This window comes from Bufo bufo, chromosome 2 (genome assembly GCF_905171765.1).
Source record: "Bufo bufo chromosome 2, aBufBuf1.1, whole genome shotgun sequence".
In the NCBI taxonomy this organism is placed as follows: domain Eukaryota; kingdom Metazoa; phylum Chordata; class Amphibia; order Anura; family Bufonidae; genus Bufo; species Bufo bufo.
The window spans coordinates 281,737,899-281,760,300 of NC_053390.1; the positions used below are offsets into that span (position 1 = coordinate 281,737,899).

Genomic DNA, 22,402 nt, shown 5'->3' on the forward strand with positions numbered 1-22,402 from the left:
CCTGCGACTGCCATGGACAAGATTCTCAGAGTTAAGTCTGCACACAACGGGCCAGAGCAGGATATATTCCTCCTCGGTCACTTCCCCCCACCCTTTCTCCCTAGGGTCACGCTCAACGCACCCTCCTCTCCCTAGAGAGGTTCGGTCCGAAGGGGGGGGGGAGAATCAGTGGTTCGGTCTCTGCCGCGATTCCGGTGCAATCTTCCAAGATGGCGTCCGAGTTAGACAGCAGTACTTGTCGTATGCATTACCCCTTCTTTAGGCAGAGTATTTGCACTACTACTGGATACAGTACTCCCTTGGATATTACCTCCCTCCATGGGGTCTAACCGCACTAGAACTGTTTCAGTGCCGGCAGTCGGCGTTCTACCTTTTAGTAGGTGGCGGAACTGCATTCACACTGGGGACAGTACTTACTGTATGCATTAGCCTCTTCCATAGGTGGAGCTATGGCATTATCCCTGCTTCAGTGTTTACTGTATGTCTTACCCCCTTACGTAGGTGGGGTATTGATACGGGACTCTCCTTATGCCTTGCCCTTTCCGTAAGAGGCGTACTCTCTCTACTTGGATTTAGTTCCTGCTAGATGCATTACTGCATTGCCACCCTTCATGGTGGAGTACTTGCACTACCACTGAGTGCAGTGCTTGCAGTAGGCATTACCCCCTTTCTTTGGTGGGATAATTGCAACATTGCCCTTTCCACAAGTGATCCACTACCATGGGGAATGAGTACACATCTTGGATGTTGCACTTCAACTACGCCACGGCTATAGATGTCTTAGCTTCTTCTACAAGTGGAGCGTAGCGAGTATCGATACACGCTGGTGCCCTGTACTCTTCTTCTAATGGTATTTCGGTGCCGCCAGTGGATACTGTGGCTGTTTCCACGTTGTGTCTTTTTCCTTCGGTGTCGGTTTGGGGCATGAATATGACAACCTCTCTCCTCGGGGTTGCCCAGCGCCACTCGTGTCCTAGCGCCCCCTATCTCCATGGTCCTCCATTGAACCACTATGTGTCTTCAACAATGTGTAGTGCGTACACCATGGCACGAATATTGTGATTACGTTCCAGCAAATCGAGTGTTACACTGACTCTATATTCTCTATCCACCATTCCTGATGTGGGAAGTGGTTGTGCTGGCACTCTGGTTCAGCTTTGCAGCGTGTTCTCCTCCGCTGGTGCGGATTTTACGCTGGTACTAGCTTTCGCAGTCGCTGCAGTGTGGCATTCCATCAGGTAGGGGTTCTACCCTGACGCTGGCTTGGCGGTTGTTCCTGTTCAACGCCCTTCCCAGGTGGAGGGTTTAAGATTAGCTCTCCTTCCCTGGGGCAGTATGGTACCATGGCTTCTACCGGTTTCCTCTAGTCTGCCCCTTAGTTTGTGCTGGCGGGGCACGCTGCGGCTCCTACGGTACAGGGGTCCTGGAGTAGCCATTACATACTCTGGCTCCTCCGGCACAGCTCCTTCGTCAGGTGACGGATTCTTCTAATGCCGAATTCGGTGGAGTACGCTGCATGGCCTACTCCTCAGGCGGAGTATGGCATCGCCACTATCATCCGGTGGCTACTTCTATGTAGTGCCAGTCTCAGATGGGGAATGGGCTTTGCCCTGCCACTTTTTCATCTGGCTCAGGGTTTACGGCCACTCCGCAAACCATGGTAGCTCCTACGTTACTACTTCCCCTCATCTATGTTGATGCAGGGTATTGGTTCTGTGTTTTTTTCTTCCAAGTCTTGTTCCGGACCGACTGTTGGGCGGTGACGTTTTTCCAAATCCTACCCGTTGGTCCTGGGTGTACTACCCGTATCTACAACTACCTCTCTCAAGACTTGACTAGTGACTGCCATGTCAGTCCGATGTAGTATGCCTTTTCACTGCACATTCCATGGCTAGACTACGAGACTCACCACGCCAGGCTGAGCGGGGGTGCTGTCACGACTGTTGATGGAGTTTCGTAGCTGGAACGGAACATCCTTTCTATTCTTTCTCCTCGAGGCAGGAGTTTGTTTCTCTCATCTTGGTCTGGTCGAAATTTCCGTCGGGCAGTGTTGCTACACCGTCAATACACGGTCGCTGACGGAACTCCACCGCCGGTGGTTCTAATATATAGTCTCTACTTTTACCTATCCAATGTTTTGATTCCTTGGCTTGCGGTTGGACATGCCTCATTCAGGCGTTTTTTTCTCTGTAATTTATCAGCCAGCTTCTCAGTCTCCCCGCAAGCCTCTTCGGCTCGGGGGACATTGGTGGACCACCTATCGTTTCCGTGGAGCGCTTCCCTTTAGTAGAGGTGGATCCTGCGGTCCTGGGTTTTTGGTTTGGCCATTAGTTCTTTGCTTTGTCAGGTTCGGTGCTGTGTATCCTGTTCCAACGTCCTCTGACTCACCCGGGGCCCATAATACCTTCCTTCAGGGAATTGCACATACGGTTCCTCCATACCGTCCTCCTTTACCGCCTTGGGATCTGAACTTGGTCCTTTCAGTGCTCCGGAATTCTCCCCTTGAACTCATGCGGGAGATATCACTCCGACTTCTGTCCTGGAAGGTGTTTTTTTCTTGTGGCTATCACATCCATCAGATGGGTGTCCGGGTTGGGGCGCTCTCTTGCAGAGAACCTCCTGGTTCTGACAGGCATAAGCGGTTTCCCGGCCCGTTCATTCCTTTCTCCCGACGGTGGTCTCGGATTTCCATTTCAATGAAGAAATTGTCCTTCCATCACAGTGTCCCTCCCCTTCACACCCTAGGGAAAGGGAGTTAGGTCATTTGGATGTTGTCAGGGCTCTGGCGATTTATTTGCCAGCCTCCAGTTCCTTCCGGAGTACGGGCTCTCCTTTTTTTTTTGTCATCCTGGAGGGTCCTCGCAAGGCATTGGCGGCCTCCAGGGTGGCGATTGCACGTCTGCATTTGCTTAAGCATACTGCACCCGGGGCAGGGTCCCGCCCTTCGGTGTCACGGCTCACTCCACCAGAGCGGTGGGCGCCCTTGGGCTTGGAGGATTCAAGGTTCGACCGTGCAGTTGTGCAGGGCGGCTACTGTTCTCACGCACATTCACAAAATTTTGCCAGGTGCACACTTATGCATCGGCGGGCGCCGCTTTGGGCCGCATGGTCTTGCAGGCGGCAGTTCTTAGTTGCCTGCAGGGGCGCTTGCTCCATGGGTCTGTGGTTTTCCATCCCTGTGGACTGCTCTTGGACGTCCCACGGTCTCTGTGTCCCCCAATGAATATGGGCGAGAAAACAAGATTTTTGTAAAACTTACCAGTAAAATCTCTTTCTCGCTCTTCATTGGGGGACACAGCACCCACCCAGTATTGTTGTTCGGCCACAGTTGTGGCTGTTGCTGGTTAGAACCTGGTTCGGTTCTTGGCATTGTTGCTGTTACACGTTTTTTCGTTGGTTTACTTGCTTCTCCTACTGCTTTTTACAAACTGAAGCTCTCTCTCCAGGCTGGAGGGGGTATAGCTGCCAGGGGAGGAGCTAACAGCTTTTACTAGTGTCAACATAGCTATACCCACGGTCTCTGTGTCCCCCAATGAAGAGCGAGAAAGAGATTTTACTGGTAAGTTTTACACAAATCTAGTTATTATGATTCATGGGGGGCCAACTTAGGGGTTAAATGACAGGGTGCGGCGGGATCCCCATTGCCCATCATTGCGGACGGGTGCCGGCTGTATGATTCAGCTGGCACCCGCTGCATATTGAGAGGGCTCACCGCAGCAGCCTGCTCCATACATTTGTATTTAGGGGTTTATTATTTTCATTGGTGGCGCAGTGGCAGCTTCAGAGCACCCTCCCATTAATGTTTTAACTGGTGGCAGTGGCGGCCGTGTCACTGTGGGGAGGGACTCCCTCCTTCTCCATTGTGCCGCTGATGAGAACACTGCACGCACCATGTTCTCTAATGAGAAAAGATACTGAGCAGTGCAGTAGCGCAGCCTAGTATAGAGAAAAAGCCAATCCCAGTATCATATCGATCTGGGTGAAAAAGTATTGATTGGGTATCAAAAGTTCGATACCCAGGGCAACTCTACACTCAACTCTAACATCCTCAAAAGTCTGGCGACTCCCCTTCCCCCATACACTATAGATAGTTGGCTGACTGCGCTGAAATCTGCAGGTTACACTTGCATTTATCTATTCTAAGGCAGTCCAAAGGTAGTCTTACAGATCACAACACATTTTACAGGGAAAAAAAAAGTTGCCTTTAGGCCTCTTTCACACTTGCGTTGTTGGGATCCGGCATGCACTTCCGTTGCCGGAGGTGCCTGCCGGATCCGTAACAACGCAAGTGTACTGAAAGCATTTGAAGACGGAACCGTCTTCCAAATGCTTTCAGTGTTACTATGGCACCCAGGACGCTATTAAAGTCCTGGTTGCCATAGTAGGAGCGGGGAGCGGGGGAGCGGTATACTTACAGTCCGTGCGGCTCCCCGGGCGCTCCAGAATGACGTCAGAGCGCCCCATGCGCATGGATGACGTGATCCATGTGATCACGTGATCCATGCGCTTGGGGCGCCCTGACGTCACTCTGGAGCGCCCGGGGAGCCGCACGGACGGTAAGTATGCTGCTCCCCTGCTCCCCGCTACACTTACCATGGCTGTCAGGACTTTAGCGTCCCGGTAGCCATGGTAACTATTCAGAAAAAGCTAAACGTCGGGTCCGGCAATGCGCCGAAACGACGTTTAGCTTAAGGCCGGATCCGGATCAATGCCTTTCAATGGGCATTGATCCCGGATCCGGCCTTGCGGCAAGTCTTCAGGATTTTTGGCCGGAGCAAAAAGCGCAGCATGCTGCGGTATTTTCTCCGGCCAAAAAACGTTCCGTACCGGAACTGAAGACATCCTGATGCATCCTGAACGGATTACTCTCCATTCAGAATGCATTAGGATAATCCTGATCAGTATTCTTCCGGCATAGAGTCCCGACGACGGAACTCTATGCCGGAAGACAATAACGCAAGTGTGAAAGAGCCCTTACCTGGACTTTTTCTGCAATCAGGTGATCCAGCCACCCAGTGTCAATTTCATTATTCTGGAAGCTCTCCGTCTCCAGTAATTTGATGAGGTATTCTACTGTTGTCCTGAAATCGCCTCGTATAGATAGCTCTTTAAGAGCCACAACCATGTTCCTGTAAAATTAACAGAATATAGTGCAGCATAAATAATTCCATAAGTGACTGATGTGAAAAAAACATTAAAAGGGTTTTCCAGACTCCTGATATTGATAACCAATCCTCAGGATAGCTCATTAGTATCAGATTGGTAAGGGTCCGACACCCTGCACACCTACCAATCAGCTGTTCCTTTCAGTTTTTAAACTCGTACAGTGAACAGAACGGGAACCACAGCTCCACTCAAAGTGTAGTGGCCATGCCGGGTTACTACAGCTCAGCTCCCATACACTTTAAAGAGAGCTACGCTGCAGTAACCCAAAACGGCCACTACACTTTGAACAGAGTTGTGCTTCCTGCTTAATTCCAGGCTAGTTCTACTGCCAGAGGGTATCCAGAGGATAGGACATCAATATTCTGGTAAACTCCTTTAATTAAATCTCATTATTTCTCTAAAGCAAAATTATTTGTCCGAACAGAGCAGGGTTTCTATACCCGTTTCAAGGAACACATACGTAGATTTTTCTATGGAACACCAAGAACAGATTGAAGGTCCTTGTACATGGCAGATGTTTCAGGCAATTATCAGGAACGAACCAAATGTTCCAAATAACTGCCTGGTCATCAGTAGAGATGATAGCTGTATTTACATGCGGCAATTACCTCCGCTGGCTACAGTGATTGCTTATCCCTACAGAAAATCATTGTTCCTGGGCAGATGGGCTTCACAAAAACAATGATTTTAGGTGTTGGTTAAAAGACACGATTACCCAATGAACGAGCATTTGCTCTTTCACACAGGCCAATTAATGGGAACAAGCCTTTCTACAAAAGACCGTATAAAGAAACCGTGAACGTAAAATCATTTATATGGGGGAAAAAAATAGTAAACTACTAACGAGATAGCCTCTTCACGGTTTTCTCCCCAGGAGAAGCAATGTCCAAACTGGGAATCAGCAAATTCATGCAGGCCGCCAGCAGCTGCCACACTGAAGTATCCCCACACATTCTTGCTGCTCCTGAAGTTCAGCTCTTGAACTGTCCCTGAACTGGGCTTGAAACCCTGTAAAAAAATAAAATAAATGTTAAAGAGTCTGTCGCCAGTAGATTCACTGTTAATCCTGGCACAGTGTCTAGCTCAGCTGAATGTAATGTTAAAGGAAGTTGTCCCATGAAAAATATTCTGCAGGTTTCATACCAGGACCTGGATCTGAAAACACTTGTAATTGCATATAATCAAAAATGTTGTATAGGCACTGAGTGGCAAAATGCATCTGTGTAGCACCACCTACTGTTTGGTCATTTTCTTATTTCTCTGTCCACCTCGCTAGGGTGGAAGCACATGCTCAGTTCCGTCATTCTGCTGCCTCCTGAGCTGTGATAGGGAGAGAGCTGTAGCAGAATGGACACGCCCCCTGAGCTGCTGCAGAAGAAATGACACGGACACTGAGCTGTCAGCTTGTTATAAATCTAGCCGAGCAATGAATGGGGGTATTTCTGGATCCATGTGAGGTACAGGGCTGGTTCTGGCTTTGACAGAAAGCGACAGTCATCATTTTTTACATTAATCACGGGATAACCCCTTTAACTTTCACTTTGCAATCTGTTGCTTTATATGCAAATGTCCAAGACACACTTTGCCCTTGCTCCTCCTACTTCCTCTTCCAGCCCCTCCCTCTACCTGACAGGGTCATGTTCCTAGAGAGTCATCTCGTCTGACCATGTCAATCAAGAAGGAGAGGAAGGGCCTGGCAGATAAAGCAGGAGGAGCAAGGCTGTACAGAGTGACTTGGGCCCATGTCCAGTGCATTTAACCGCTCGTTTGCATATTGTTTAAAATAAAGTTTTCTCCAGGATGAAGCACGATACTGCTAAGAGGAAGGTATCATTATATTCAGCTTAGCTAATCCTACAAGGCATTGTGCCTGGTTTAACACTGAATTTCCTGGTGATAGATTCTCTTTAAGGCATGCTTGATACAATGAAGTACTATATGGTACATATAACGATATGAAGACATTCAATGTTACATACAGTTGTATAACCAGCAGCAATCCCAGCTATCAGAAGCAGCAGATGATCTGCTCATGGACTATGACGTCTGCCCAGCAGAGAAATTACTTTGCTGGTGGCATGAGCATGCTCTTTAACATCAAGAAGTGTAAGGTTATCAATCTCTTACCTCATCCGGGTTCTCACTGGTTATTCTGGCAGCAATAACATGACCTCTTGGGTTTGGGGCATTGGCAGGGTTTTCAAAGCATATGGGTAAATCTCCCCATGGCGACTCTCCATACAGAACTCTTATGTCTTTTATCCTGTACAAGGGGACTCCCATGGAGATCTGGATAAAGATGAGAAACCCTTATATTACTCACGGCAGCCAAATATGTTACCCGTCACATCAGGCCAGGAATGGAGAGGTGGCCATTTATGCAAAGCATGCTCCATTCACTTCAACAGCACTGTCAGCATGCTCTGCTACACATGCAAACCCGCTTCTCCATTCCTGTCTGGGTACGTCGAGGCTCAGTTCTTGACATGGGAGGGTAGGTGCAGGGGTGCACCACCATTGAGGCCAGGTGAAGCGATCGCCTCAGGCAGCACGAGGTAGGGGCAAGAGTGGGGCAGTGGAAGGGCCATGGGCAATGAGCGCTTTCATTGTGGCAAAGGAGTTAGGTTAAGAAATTGGCATGGGGGGAGCAGCGTTTTAGTTTTCGCCTAAAGCAGTAGAAAGGCTAGGTGCACCCCTAGGTAGGCGATACATTTTTATTAGAAGGGTTCCCTGACAGTAGGCCGATTACAAGGTGTCCTGCTGCTGGGACCCATGATGATCCGCTGTTACCTGCAGAGAAACCTTGCAGTTTGAAAAGCAACAATCTAAAGGTTTTACTGGCGAGCAGCCTTTGCTACAGCTAACCAAGGCTCCATAAGAAAATGTCGAGGACAAAAAAAAGAAATTCAATCACAAACACAAAGAAAACTAGTATGCAGTGAATATCAGAGAAATTCATTATTATTATGATTTTTTTTTTGTATACCTGCAACTGAGCAGCAGGAAGATTGACATCACAAATCATTTCAGTGCAGGGGTGTTCCACCTGCAGTCTAGGGTTCAGTTCCAGAAAGTGGAAGCTTCCATCTTCACTGTAAAGATATTCGACAGTACCTGCACTAACATAGCCTACCATCTTAGCCAGGCGAACAGCACACTGTGGAACAGGAAAGATAAGATCTAGTAACATACATTATACATGTGTACCCAATAGGTGATTATGATAAGCCAGATATATCTCCGTTATTAATTCTGCAACTTTCAGGCTTAGAGGAGGTCAATATGAATTCTGTTTCTCCAAGGAGGCATGAGGTTGCACATTTTTGTAATGTAAAATGGCAGGCAGTTTAGTAGATGATTTACTAATGTATTATCCCACTGAAATTGATTAATATCCTATGACTTACTATTTATTGTGACATTTAGGTTACGGCTGCACGCAGTGGACTTTTCAGGAGGGGAATTTCCACTGTGGATTTTGCTGTGTTTCAACAGCAGAAATTCCCCTGCAGATTTAGGGTCCATTCACACATCCGTATGCGTTTTGCGGATACACGGATCCGCGAAACACGGCATTTTGCGGACCGCACATCGCCGGCACTATAATAGAAAATGCCTAATCTTAAAAGGGATTCTGTCACCTCGTATAACACAAATTCAGATTTTAAACCAGTCATGCTCCACAGCTTACCTTGAATCGGCTGTGCTGTTTTTTATTGTAATCCGTCCAGCAGTTTTGCAGAAAAACGACTTTTATAAAACCCTGAAGGTGCCCAGAGGGGCGTTATGTTCCCCTTTGTGTGCCCAGTAACGCCCCTCTTACAGTGCCCAAAACGCCTTCCTCCAGAATCCCTAACCGCCCACAGCGTCTCATCCCTCTCCTCCCCCTCCCTGACGGCCGAGCGAAGTCTCGCGCGAGCATCGGACATCACTGGGCTCGGCGCATGCCCAGTGACGACGATGAAGCTCCTGCCCTCAGTCTCCAGCAAATCGCACTGGCGCAGCCCTCAGTGGGTACTGCGTCTGCGCGAGACTTCGCTCGGCCGTCAGGGAAGGGGAGGAGAGGGATGAGACGCTGTGGGCGGTTAGGGATTCTGGAGGAAGGCGTTTTGGGCACTGTAAGAGGGGCGTTACTGGGCACACAAAGGGGAACATAACGCCCCTCTGGGCACCTTCAGGGTTTTATAAAAGTAGTTTTTCTGCAAAACTGCTGGACGGATTACAATAAAAAACAGCACAGCCGATTCAAGGTAAGTTGTGGAGCATGACTGGTTTAAAATCTGAATTTGTGTTATACGAGGTGACAGAATCCCTTTAATTGCGGACAAGAATAGGACATGTTCTATTTTTTTGGGGAACGGAAATGCGGACCCGGAAGTGGGGATCCACATTTCCGGATCCGGGCAGCACATGTGCGGCCCCATAGAAATGAATGGGTCCGCAAAATGCGGAACAGAATTGCGGACGTGTGAATTTGGTGCGTATTTGCCGCAGATGTCCCCATATACATTGCAAAGGGTGAAATCTGTGGAGAGCCACAGCATAAAATGACATGCTGAGGATTTAAAATCTGCACTGCAGATTTTTTTTCGCAAAGTGTGGATGAGAGGTCTTAAAACCTCATCCATCTAACTGGCACTGTAAATCGTTATGGATTTTCCCACACATAAACCCACAATATTTGAACATACCTTACACGGCAAGCATATTTCAAATAAACGCACCTGTTCCATGTATTCAAAGACAGAAGGAGCAGCAACAGTGGGAGGGGCTTCTTCAATGATTTTCTGATGCCGTCGCTGTATGGAGCAGTCACGACCAAAGAGTGAGATGGCATTTCCAAATTGATCTGCTAATATTTGGACTTCTAAGTGCCTAGCGTGCTGAGCTAACTTCATCACAAAGATAGGCGATCCGGGGACTTCTGTTTGAACCTGTGCAAAGAGAACAAGAGAAAAAGGAAAAAGTACGATAATTTATTCAAATAGTCCCTAATGCAGTGTTGCTTACAACACAATAGACAAACTCTAGTTCAAAAAAGAAAATCTACCAGCGTATCTCAGACTATGGAACTCAGAGTAAGCACAGCATATTGTGCTGTTCTTTTCTTCCAGGAAATTATAATCTAGGCTACAGTGTCACAAGGGTATATTTTTATCCTCTCTCCCCCAAAAAGTAAAAAAAATAAAAATAAAATACCATGCCATCATGAAACTGATCATATGAAAGGTCTCACCTGTCTAAAAAGATTGGGAAAATCTTCTGCTCGCTCTGCCATTCTGATGCCTTTGCCACCACCACCCTCGGATGCCTTTATCATGACTGGGTAACCAATTTTTTCTGCAGACTGCGTAAATCAAAATATATTCATCTTATAACATCTTCATCATATAACATGCCATCCTTGTACTCTGCTATTATAAACTGTTAAATCCAAAGAGCTGAATTGTACAATAAAGGGGTTCTCCAGGAATTAAAAAATTTAAATACTTAATTATTTTTATAATAAATATATTCGCAAATACCTTTTATTACTTAGAATGGCTTGTTTTGTCTGGGGAGCAATCATTAGGAGAGAAAAAAAGGTCGCCATACTATTAGTACACACAATACCAGTCCTAATCACACAGCTGGACAAGTTACTTCACAACACTGAGGAAAAGAGCTGCCTCATCCTATTCTCTGCTTGTCAGGAATCATGAACCTGAATACAGGTGAATCTCTGTGGGAATGGAGATGATGAGGAGGGCGAGGTGTGGCTAATGAGCAGCAGAACTTGTTTACAGTCTCCATTACCACAGTCTGTCCTCTCTGTACTTCATGTCTCCTCATGAACTAAATTCCCCAGAGATTCAGCTAAAGTTCCTCTAATCTGTATGCAGGATCATAATCCCTGACAAGTAGAGAGGAGGAGGAGGAGGAGGAGGCAGCTCTTTACCTCAGTGTTGTAAAGTAACTTGTCCTCATACGTTATCAGGACAGGTTTCGTGTGAACTAATGGGACAGCGGCCATTTTGTTTCCCCTGATGATCGCTCCCCAGACAAAACGAGCCATTATAAATAATAAAAGGTATTTGAGAATATATTTATAATAAAGTAATATTTGAGTATTTTCATTTTCTTAATTCCCGGAGAACCCCTATAATGTTAGGTAGCTTGACTTTGTGAATAGACATCAAGGATAAAAGGGTCTACAATGAAGGTGCTGCCACGTGTTCAGATTTTTTATGCAGTTTTTGAGGCCAAAAACAGGAGTGGATCATAAAAGGAAAAAACATATTAAATATATGATGTCTCATCTTTTTTTCTTTTTTTTTTTTAAATAAACTCTTGGTTTTGGTAAACCTAAACGTGTGGCCGAACCCTAAATGTGCTCTTCAAACTTCTTCAGCTGTGACATTTACCTCTAATCCTTCATCTACATCTTTCACACAACCTCGTTCATACACTTCAGGAGGGACGCCAATAATGTTTGGCTGCTGCTTGTCTTCCAAATCACATTGTAACGTAAGACCTAAATCAGAGAAATCATAAGTAAAAGTTTGCAAAAAGATAAAGGCAGATTACTTCACATGATTTGTAGCCATCTTACCATCTCCACTCCAAGACAGTGTGGGGATCCCTACAGTCTGAGCAACAATAGTTGAGGCCACTTTATCTCCCAGTGCCCACATTGCTTGACTGGGTGGTCCTAGAATAAAGAGACACATGATAGATTTATAGCTTTTATTTCTGATATATCAAATCTTTATAAAACCCCTTGCAGCCTTGGACTTTTTTTCCCAATTTTTTTATCCCAGTCTTCTGACAGCCATAGGTTCTTATAGTTTTTCCCCCAAAACATAGCTGAATGAGGGCTGTTTGGCAGGACAAGCTGTATTTTTAAATAGCATATGTTTAATATGTATAGAAAGTACAATTGAAAAAAAAACACACATCCATTAGTTTTAGCCAAGGGATGGGAGAGGTTATGAAGGAAAAGAAGGGATGTGAAAAATCAGATTTATACACAATTACATAAGCATTAATTTTATTCTGTTCTAAAAAAAATTAAGTCTTTTTTTTTTTTTTTTAAACAGTCACCTGTTTCTGCTCTGACCATGTACTCAGGTAGACTATTCCGCAGGTTTTCAGCTTTAATGGTGAAGCATTGTCACCTCTAGAGACTTTTTTGACTCCAGTCAGCGGCAGTGCCCCTTGTCTTTTGAGGGGATTTTAGATAGAAGAGCTTTTCACCATACTTTTTGCACAGCCATTTATCTGACTGTAAAAGTTAGCCATGTCCACCCTTAGACACATATTCTCAAGACTAAATACTTCTTTTAAATTTTTCCTCATAACTAAGATTCTCCATGCCTCTTATCAGTTTAGTTGCTTTTCTTTACTCCAGGGCAAACCTTGCATAACGTGGCCCTGAGCTGAACATTCCAGATAAAAGCGGTAACATTACATCCCAGTCACAGAAATACAAGCTTCTTTTGATGGTTTCTTTTAGTCAGTATGATTAAGTTTATGCCAAATATGTGTTTTGTATATTTTTTTTTTAGCTTTTACTGCTTTTTCGCTTTCTTTCTCTCTCAATTTTTTTAAAAGGGGATTTCCAATGAAAAATGATTTCCTTCCTACAGGAAAAGTGGGGGAAAAGTGTCTGATCGGCAGGGGCGCCTGCAGGCAGAAGCCTGTGTTCCCCTGTTTGAGTTGAGCATTAGACATGAATGCATGTTCTTAGGCTGAATGAGATAACAGAGTAGAAGCGCTTGGCTATCTCTGACAGGCCCATGGAGTTGAATGAAAATGGGGATATGTATGCGTGTCGGCTGCTACATTGAAACAGGGGGAACACGGGCCCCGATTCTAGTAATTAGCGAGGTCCCAATGGTCAGACCCCCACGATCAAACACTTGTCCCCTATCCTGTGGATAAGGCCTCATGCACACGACCATTGTTTGGGTTCGCATCAGAGCCGCCGTTTTTGCGGCTCGGATGCTGACCCATTCACTTCAATGGGGCAGGAAAAGATGCAGACAGCACTCTGTGTGCTGTCCGCATCCGTTGCTTCTTTCCGTGGCCCCGCAAAAAAAATAAATAGAACATGTCCTATTCTTGTCCGTTTCGTGGACAAGATAAGGCATTTCTACAATGGGCCGCCCGTTCCGTTCCGCAAATTGCGGAAAGCACACGGACGGCTTCCATTTTTTGTGGATCCGCGGTTTGCAGACCGCAAAAATCGGAACGGTTGCGCGCATGAGGCCTAAGGGATAATTTGTTGTGGGACAACCCCTTTATAGAGAACTCTTTTTTTTCATACAAACTTTAAAGGGGTTCTCCGGGAATTAAGAAAATGAAAATACTTAAATATTACTTTATTATAAATATATTCTCAAATACCTTTCATCATTTATAATGGCTCGTTTTGTCTGGGGAGCAATCATCAGGGGAAACAAAATGGCCGCTGTCCCATTAGTTCACACAGAACCTGTCCTGATCACACTGAAGGACAAGTTACTTTACAACACTGAGGTAAAGAGCTACCTTCTCCTCCTCCACCTCCCTACTTGTCAGGGATTATAATCCTGAATACAGATTATAAGAACTTTAGCTGAATCTCTGGGGAATTTAGTTCATGAGGAGACATGAAGTACAGAGAGAACAGACAGGGCAGGCTGTGGTAATGGAGACTGTAAACAAGAGCTGCTGCTCATTAGCCACACCTCACCCTCCTCTCATGTCTCCTCATCATCTCCATTCCCATAGAGATTCACCTATATTCAGGATCATGATTCCTGACGAGTGGAGTAGAGCAGAGCAGAGAGGAGGATGAGGCAGCACTATGGCTCATTATGGTGAAGTAACTCATCCGGCTGTGTGATTAAGGCAGGTTTTGTGTGTAGTAATAGGACGGTGGCCATTTTGTTTCCCCTGATGACTGCTCCCTAGACAAAACGAGCCATTATAAGTAATGAAAGGTAATTGTGAATATATTTATTATAAAATAATATAAGTATTTTTATTTTTTTTAATTCCTGGAGAACCCAGTTAATAAACCTACTTTCAATCCTACTGCAGAACTTCACAATGCGATTATTTGATCATTTCTATAATGCTTTGGTATACTCAGTACTCCAACTGACAGTCAGTCTATTAGGCCAAGCATTTGACAAGGCCACATTCATGGTAGGTCTGGGTACGTTTCCTGGCTACCATGGCTGCTTTCTTCTGGAAACGGCACCACATCTGCCCTGGGCTGTATCCAGTATTGCAGTGCAGCTGAATTCTAGTGAGTCTGGTTTAGTTGCAATACTGCACACAATCTGTGGACAGGTGTGACACTGTTTTTGGAAAGAAAGCAGTCATTATTTCTAATTCGGGACAACCTATTAAAAAGCTGCGGACTTGTATCATTTTTTTACTGCATTTCATCCATTACAATACTCTTACAATTGGTTCTTATTATAAGACTTTTGCAACATTTTGCATCTGAAGCTTGCATATATTACAATACACAGCAAGCTACCTGATGCCATTCATGTTCACAGTCAAATTCGTCAGACTGCATTTCTCCTGAACACTCTTAAACTAAATCCTCATCAACTGAAACAGATGTAATCTGAATTCCGCTGAGATCAGTTTTAAAGGCAATTTTCTTTATTATTGCATTGTACTCATTTTCAGCTAATAATCATTTTTTTCAGTTGGTCTTTATTAAAAAAAATATGTCCTTTTTCTGTATAGACCTGAAATGCTCTAGTAACATCCTCTGGATTGATGACGGATCCGCACCAAACGGCAGTGTGAAAGTAGCCTTACTGATAAGAATATAACACAACAAGGAAGGAGTGTGAAACACACCAATGGAGAATTAAAAATGAATTTTATTAAAGTATCAAAAAAATATACATGATGCTAAATATATATAGGTAATAAAGCAGGGACAGCCACAGTCCTACATCACCCTGTAATCAGCCCAGTGATGTGAAATGTATGAACAATATCTCAATAATTACACAGACGGGTAACATTTGATCTAAAAGACATAATATAAGAATAAGCAGGAGATATATATGATACGTGTCTGAGCCCCAGCATTGCTAAGCGGCTATATGGCCTGGATCCAAGTGAAACAAGTCAAAATACCAGGTCATGCACTAAGTGGTGAGGCAACATACCTAAAAGACTGGGACTGAAGTCAGGGTAATGGCGCCTGTCCCTGTGGCTGTCCCTGCTTTATTACCTTTATATATTTAGCATCATGTATATTTTATTGATACTTTAATAAAATTCATTTTTAATTCTCCATTGGTGTGTTTCACACTCCTTCCTTGTTGTGTTATGTTGTAAGTAGTGGAAGTGGACCGTTTACATTGTGACCGCAGGTGATCTAATTACTGATAAGAATGTGGCTTAAAAAAAAGTGTTTATGACCTCTCAGTAGTTTAGATATAAGGGTTATTAGATGACCTGCACAAAGTGAAAGTACCAGTCACACAGCTAGAAAAACAGTTAAGGCTACTTTCACACTCGCGTTTGGTGCAGATCCGTCTTGTATCTGCACAGATGGATCCGCACCGAAAATTCCAACGCTTGTTCATAACGGATCCGTCTTGACTTACATTGAAAGTCAATAGGGGAAGGATCCGTCCCCATTGACTTACATTGTAAGTCATGACGGATCCGTTTAGCTCCGCATCGTCAGACTGTCACTAAAACGCTGCAAGCTGCGTTTTAGTGACTGTCTAAAAAACGCAACGGAGACCAAACGCAGCCAAATTGATGCATTCTGAACGGATCCTTATCCAGTCAGAATGCATTGGGGCTAAACTGATCCGTTTGGGGCCGCTTGTGAGAGCCTTGAAACGGATCTCACAAGAGGACCCAGAAAGCCTAAGGCCCCTTGCAGACGAGCGTTCCTCCAGCAGCGAGTCTGCATCGCAGCACCCGGCCTGACCTCCCATCTCTGCCGGGGGTCGCATAGCATTATATTGATTTATGATGCTATGGAACCCTTACAGTTCTGGAATGTATTGGATAACACTGGCATAAGGGTTACATAGCATCATAAATCAATGTAATGCTATGTGACTCCCGGCAGAGATGGGAGGTCAGGCCGGGTGCTGCGATGCGGACTCGCTGCGGGAGGAATGCTCGTCTGCAAGGGGCCTAAGGCCTCTTTCACACAGGCGAGATTTCCGCGCGGGTGCAATGCGTGAGGTGAACGCATTGCACCCGCACTGAATCCGGACCCATTCATTTCTATGGGGCTGTGCACATGAGCGGTGATTTTCACGCATCACTTTTGCGTTTACGTGAAAATCGCAGCATGTTCTATATTGTGCGTTTTTCACGCAACGCAGGCCTCATAGAAGTGAATAGGGCTGCGTGAAAATCGCAAGCATCCGCAAGCAAGTGCGGATGCGGGGCAATTTTCACGCACGGTTGCTAGGAGACGATCGGGATGGGGACCCGATTTTTATTATTTTCCCTTATAACATGGTTATAAAGGGAAAATAATAGCATTCTGAATACAGAATGCATAGTACAATAGGGCTGGAGGAATAAAAATAAAAAAATAATTTATTTAACTTACCTTAATCCACTTGTTCGCGCAGCCGGCATCTCTTCTGTCTTCTTCTTTGAGGAATAGGACCTTTGATGACGTCACTACGCTCATCACGTGGTCCGTCACATGATCCATCACCATGGTAAAATATCGTGTGATAGACCATGTGATGAGCGCAGTGACGTCATCAAAGGTCCTATTCCTCAAAGAAGAAGACAGAAGAGATGTCGGCTGTGCGAACAAGTGGTTTAAGGTGAGTTAAATTATTTTTTTATATTTTTTTAACCCTTCCAGCCCTATTGTACTATGCATTCTGTATTCAGAATGCTATTATTTTCCCTTATAACCATGTTATAAGGGAAAAAGAATACAATCTACACAACCTTGAACCCAAACCTGAACTTCTGTGAAACGCATTGCACCCGCGCGATAAAAACTGAACAACAGAACGCAATCCAAGTCAAAACTGACTGCAATTGCGTACCTACTCGCGCGGGTTTGCCGCAACGCATCCGGACACGCTCGTGTGAAAGAGGCCTAACTCTTTGTGACTGAACGGCTCAATGTTTTTAATAAAGGCAAATTGAAAATGTGATTTTTAGCCAAAAATGAGTAAAATGCAATCATAAACAAAAAGTGTCTCCGATAGTGTACATAGCCTTTAAGTAGTGAAGAGAGTGCGGGACACACTCTCATGGAACCGATTATGTATGGCATTATGTAGCTTGCTATGTAATGTAATACTTGCAAGCTAAAGCCTCATGCACACGTCCGTGAAACACAGACCGTGTGATAACGGCCTGGCTTATTTCTGAGTGCAGGAGCACACGGCGTCATTGGTTGCTATGACGCCGTGCGCTTCCTGCTGCCGCCGCTGTACAGTAATACACTGGTATAGATCATACCAGTGTATTACTGTACTGCAGCGGCAGCAGGAAGCGCGCGGCGTCATAGCAACCAATGACGCCGTGCGCTCCTACACTCAGAAATAATCCAGGCCGGTATCACACGGTCCGTGTTTCACGGACATGTGCATGAGGCTTAAATATTTAAATGGTGCAAATAAAAAAAATGACAAGTATTTTTAAACACATAAGTAATGAAATAATAATGATAATAACAATAAAAAAATGTAAAGGTGTCCATAGTCTTACAATGTGTGCTTCCACAAATATACCATGACAAAATACTCTAATGAGAATATGAACTAAATATTCAATAAATAGAAGCTGAAATAAAATACTTAGGGGGTCATTTATTGAGACCGGTGTTTTAGACGCCAGTCTTAATAATGGCTCATGCACACGACAGTATGGATTTTTCAGTGTTTTGCGGTCCGTTTTTTACGGATCCGTTGTTCCGTTTTTTGTTTCCGTTGTGTTTCCGTTTCCTTTCCGTTTTTCCGTATGCCATATACAGTAATTACATAGAAAAAATTGGGCTGGGCATAACATTTTCAATAGATGGTTCAGCAAAAACGGAACGGATACGGAAGACATACGGATGCATTTCCGTATGTGTTCCGTTTTTTTTTGCGGACTCATTGACTTGAATGGAGCCAAGCACCGTGATTTGCGGACAAGAATAGGACATGCTCTATCTTTTCACGGTACGGAAATACGGAGATACTGAAACGGAATGCACACGGAGACACTTATTGAAATGAATGGTTCAGTATATGTTCCGCATACTGAACTTAAAAAAAACGTCCAGTATACTGAACGCAAAATACTGTCGTGTGCATGAGCCCTAAGCCCTTTAGCTGGCGCAGGCCTCTACACAACTTTGGCGTATCCACCGCCAGTCTAAATTTAGACCATTCTCTACAACTAAAACAGGCTTAGAAAATGATGAATGAGAAGGGCCTGCCAGCCAGTCCTCTTCCCCACCCGCGCCATACCCACTTTTTTTTAGACCTGGCGTGAGTGGGGAACAGTCGCAGATTGTGGCATAAATAACCTTTTCCCACAATATTCACCAGAAATATGCCCAATATAGGCGTATTTCTGATAGTAAATGACCCCCTCAGTATCAATGCAACAGTGAGATTTGTTTAATATAAACATTAAGTGAAAAGTAATTAAAAATAAATGATGCTACAAAAATGTCCCCATGCATCATGTAGTACTTTCAAAAACATCTTCTGCTTTCTAATGTGACCTTACCCATGAATGCAATGTTCTGTTTCTGCAGAAGTTCTGGAAGTTTGGGATTTTCTGAGGCATGACCCCATCCAGCCCACACAGCCTGCAATAAAGAAATAAACCTAACTAGAATACATACAGAATAAAGTAGAACATTCATACAATTATGGTATAAGGCCTCATGCACACGAACGTTGTGTGCATCCGCGGCCGTTGTTCCGTTTTTTTTCGCAGACCCATTGACTTTCAACGGGTCCGTGGAAAAATCGGAAAAAGCACCGTTTGGCTTCCGCGTCCGTGATCCGTTTTTCCAGTCCGTGAAAAAAATAGGACCTGTCCTATTTTTTTCACGGACAACGGTTCACGAACCCATTCAAGTCAATGGGTCCGTGAAAAATCACGGATACACACAAGATAGTCGTCCACGATCCGTGTCCGTTTTTCCTATCATTTTTCCTATCATTTTGCAAACTTGACTTAGTTTTTTTTTTTCACTTTTCATGTCCGTGGATCCTCCAAAAATCAAGGAAGACCCACGGATGAAAAAACGGACACGGATCACGGAACAACAGAAACCGTTTTTGCGGACCGCAAAAAAAAAAACGTCCGTGTGCATGAGGCCTAATACCGGGAAAAGTAAGCAACAACTAGACAAACTCGTAGTTGTGTCGCTCAGTGACATAAATCCAATTACATGGAACAAGTAGGTGCAGCAACTTGCACCTTAGTTCTTATGGAGGGCTGGATAAACTCAGTTACAGAAAGGCTACATTTTGAAGAATGCTCTTTTTTCGACACTAAAGCAGCATTAAGAACAGACTAAACGTTATCCATTTACCTGAACTGGAATTCTTTTGGCAATATCAACTATTAACTCAACATTGGCATAGTTGTTATTATTTGGGCCTCCTGGGACTGGAACATAGTGATCTGCCATCTTGATGTATTCTGCAGAATAGATGTGTGAAAAAGAAAAAGGAAACAAAATTAGGAAATTAAAAATGTTCTTAACCCGTACGTATAATGTGCTATGAAATTACACTACCAGTTTGCAGTCATAAAAAAAAACAGTAACAATTTTAACACCTGCAACAATGGAGGTGCAAGGAAAGTGAAACAACCTTCAGCAACCAATTAACCTATTGGGTTTCTGCTATATTTTTTATTAAAATTTCTCCCCACTTTACTATGTGAAGTACCTGCATTAGCTTTAAGATCCTCAGGAGTAACCATAACCACAAAACGTATTGCCCGTTCATTGCGGAACATTTCATAAGACCATCTCCGAATAGACCGCATACATTTGACTGCAGCAATTCCATTATTGGCTATGAGTACCTGTAAGTAACACAACAGAATAAGATCATTTTAATTACGTTGTAATAAGATCTGAGAAAATAAAATAACCATAATCTATGTTTTTCTGCTTGCAAACAGTGGCTCACACCAGGGCCAGCCCTCAGCAAAACGGTGCAGATGCTGTGGCCACCGCACTCCAAGAGGGCCCAGTGCCATCTTGGACAAGTGCCGGGAGCTGCATGCACTGCGCCCTTTCCCGTAGAGTCCACTAGCTGCATTTGAATACCGCCATGGCTCCGCCATACGTGTGCTGCAGCACTGGTAGGATCCATAGGTTTCCATTTGTGAGGATTCTTGTGTGGGAAAAAAAGACGCTGTGTAATAAGTACACTGTATCTGTACACAAGTCTCATGGACACTTTCCTTTTTTTTTCCATGCAGAAACTGACCTGCTGTGCGAATTTTGAAATCTGCAGCATTTCAATTCATTGTGCGAATTTCACCCTTTTCAATGCAAGGGTGAGATTTCTGGAAAATCTGCAGCAAATCTGCACCAAAAACCGTAAGTTACAAATGTAGTTATTGGTGCGGAAACGCACAGAAATCTACATGGAAATTATGGGGAAAACCACTCTATATAAGGTACACAAACAATTTAAAATCTGCATGACAGGTCAATTTTCATGAGCAAGAAATATAAACAGTGTAGGGGCTCATGCACACGACCGTAGTTTTGGTCCACATCTGATCTCCATTTTTTGTGGATCGGATGTAGACCCATTTACTCCAATGGGGCCACAAAATATACTGACAGCACACAGTGTGCTGTCTGCATCTGCACGTCAGTTCCATGGCCCTGCAAAAAAAAAGAAAAAGAAAAAAAGAACATCTACTATACTTGTCTGTTTTGCTTTAGGCCAGTATCTGCGTTTTTGCGGATCCGTGGTTTGTGGACCGCAAAAATGGCTATGGCCATGTGCATGAACACTAAATGAGATCTGGCATTCACCCATCATTCAAATCTCATTCTCACTTTGCTGGTACTTTGTTCCACTGTGTTTTTTCTGTACCAAAATCGACATGGAAAAACATACATAATCCGCAACTATGCGCCCCCCCCTCCCTGTATTGTAATGTTCCAACAGCCCTGTAACTTACTGTGACATGATGCACAGACTGCTCTGGAAAAAGTCTCATCTCTTCCCCCACCCTATCTACTCTGTCCTTTATACCCCCTTCTCAAGCCGCTCTCCTGTCCTCTGCCCCCCTTCTCAAGCCGCTCTCCTGTCCTCTGCCCCCCTTCTCAAGCCGCTCTCCTGTCCTCTGCCCCCCTTCTCAAGCCGCTCTCCTGTCCTCTGCCCCCCTTCTCAAGCCGCTCTCCTGTCCTCTGCCCCCCTTCTCAAGCCGCTCTCCTGTCCTCTGCTCCCCTTCTCAAGCCGCTCTCCTGTCCTCTGCTCCCCTTAGCTGCCGCTCTCCTGTCCTCTGCTCCCCTTAGCTGCCGCTCTCCTGTCCTCTGCTCCCCTTCTCAAGCCGCTCTCCTGTCCTCTGCTCCCCTTAGCTGCCGCTCTCCTGTCCTCTGCTCCCCTTAGCTGCCGCTCTCCTGTCCTCTGCTCCCCTTAGCTGCCGCTCTCCTGTCCTCTGCTCCCCTTAGCTGCCGCTCTCCTGTCCTCTGCTCCCCTTAGCTGCCGCTCTCCTGTCCTCTGCTCCCCTTAGCTGCCGCTCTCCTGTCCTCTGCTCCCCTTAGCTGCCGCTCTCCTGTCCTCTGCTCCCCTTAGCTGCCGCTCTCCTGTCCTCTGCTCCCCTTAGCTGCCGCTCTCCTGTCCTCTGCTCCCCTTAGCTGCCGCTCTCCTGTCCTCTGCTCCCCTTAGCTGCCGCTCTCCTGTCCTCTGCTCCCCTTAGCTGCCGCTCTCCTGTCCTCTGCTCCCCTTAGCTGCCGCTCTCCTGTCCTCTGCTCCCCTTAGCTGCCGCTCTCCTGTCCTCTGCTCCCCTTAGCTGCCGCTCTCCTGTCCTCTGCTCCCCTTAGCTGCCGCTCTCCTGTCCTCTGCTCCCCTTAGCTGCCGCTCTCCTGTCCTCTGCTCCCCTTAGCTGCCGCTCTCCTGTCCTCTGCTCCCCTTAGCTGCCGCTCTCCTGTCCTCTGCTCCCCTTAGCTGCCGCTCTCCTGTCCTCTGCTCCCCTTAGCTGCCGCTCTCCTGTCCTCTGCTCCCCTTAGCTGCCGCTCTCCTGTCCTCTGCTCCCC

At 45.4% G+C, this 22,402-nt stretch overlaps 1 protein-coding gene across 4 annotated transcripts in view; it reads right to left on the reverse strand.

The window, feature by feature from the left end:
• Nucleotides 1-22,402, reverse strand: part of ACACB (acetyl-CoA carboxylase beta) — a 226,043-nt gene that overhangs the window by 115,791 nt on the left and 87,850 nt on the right. For all 4 annotated transcript variants that reach the window (XM_040416600.1, XM_040416598.1, XM_040416599.1 and 1 more), the window contains 11 exons: nucleotides 20,067-20,205; nucleotides 19,706-19,815; nucleotides 18,889-18,970; nucleotides 11,759-11,857; nucleotides 11,571-11,680; nucleotides 10,403-10,513; nucleotides 9,891-10,100; nucleotides 8,153-8,323; nucleotides 7,294-7,455; nucleotides 6,011-6,174; nucleotides 4,979-5,129 (listed from right to left, as the gene is read on the reverse strand). In XM_040416600.1, the coding sequence (XP_040272534.1) occupies nucleotides 4,979-5,129; nucleotides 6,011-6,174; nucleotides 7,294-7,455; nucleotides 8,153-8,323; nucleotides 9,891-10,100; nucleotides 10,403-10,513; nucleotides 11,571-11,680; nucleotides 11,759-11,857; nucleotides 18,889-18,970; nucleotides 19,706-19,815; nucleotides 20,067-20,205 (1,509 nt within the window). The remainder of the gene's footprint in view (nucleotides 1-4,978; nucleotides 5,130-6,010; nucleotides 6,175-7,293; nucleotides 7,456-8,152; nucleotides 8,324-9,890; nucleotides 10,101-10,402; nucleotides 10,514-11,570; nucleotides 11,681-11,758; nucleotides 11,858-18,888; nucleotides 18,971-19,705; nucleotides 19,816-20,066; nucleotides 20,206-22,402) is intronic.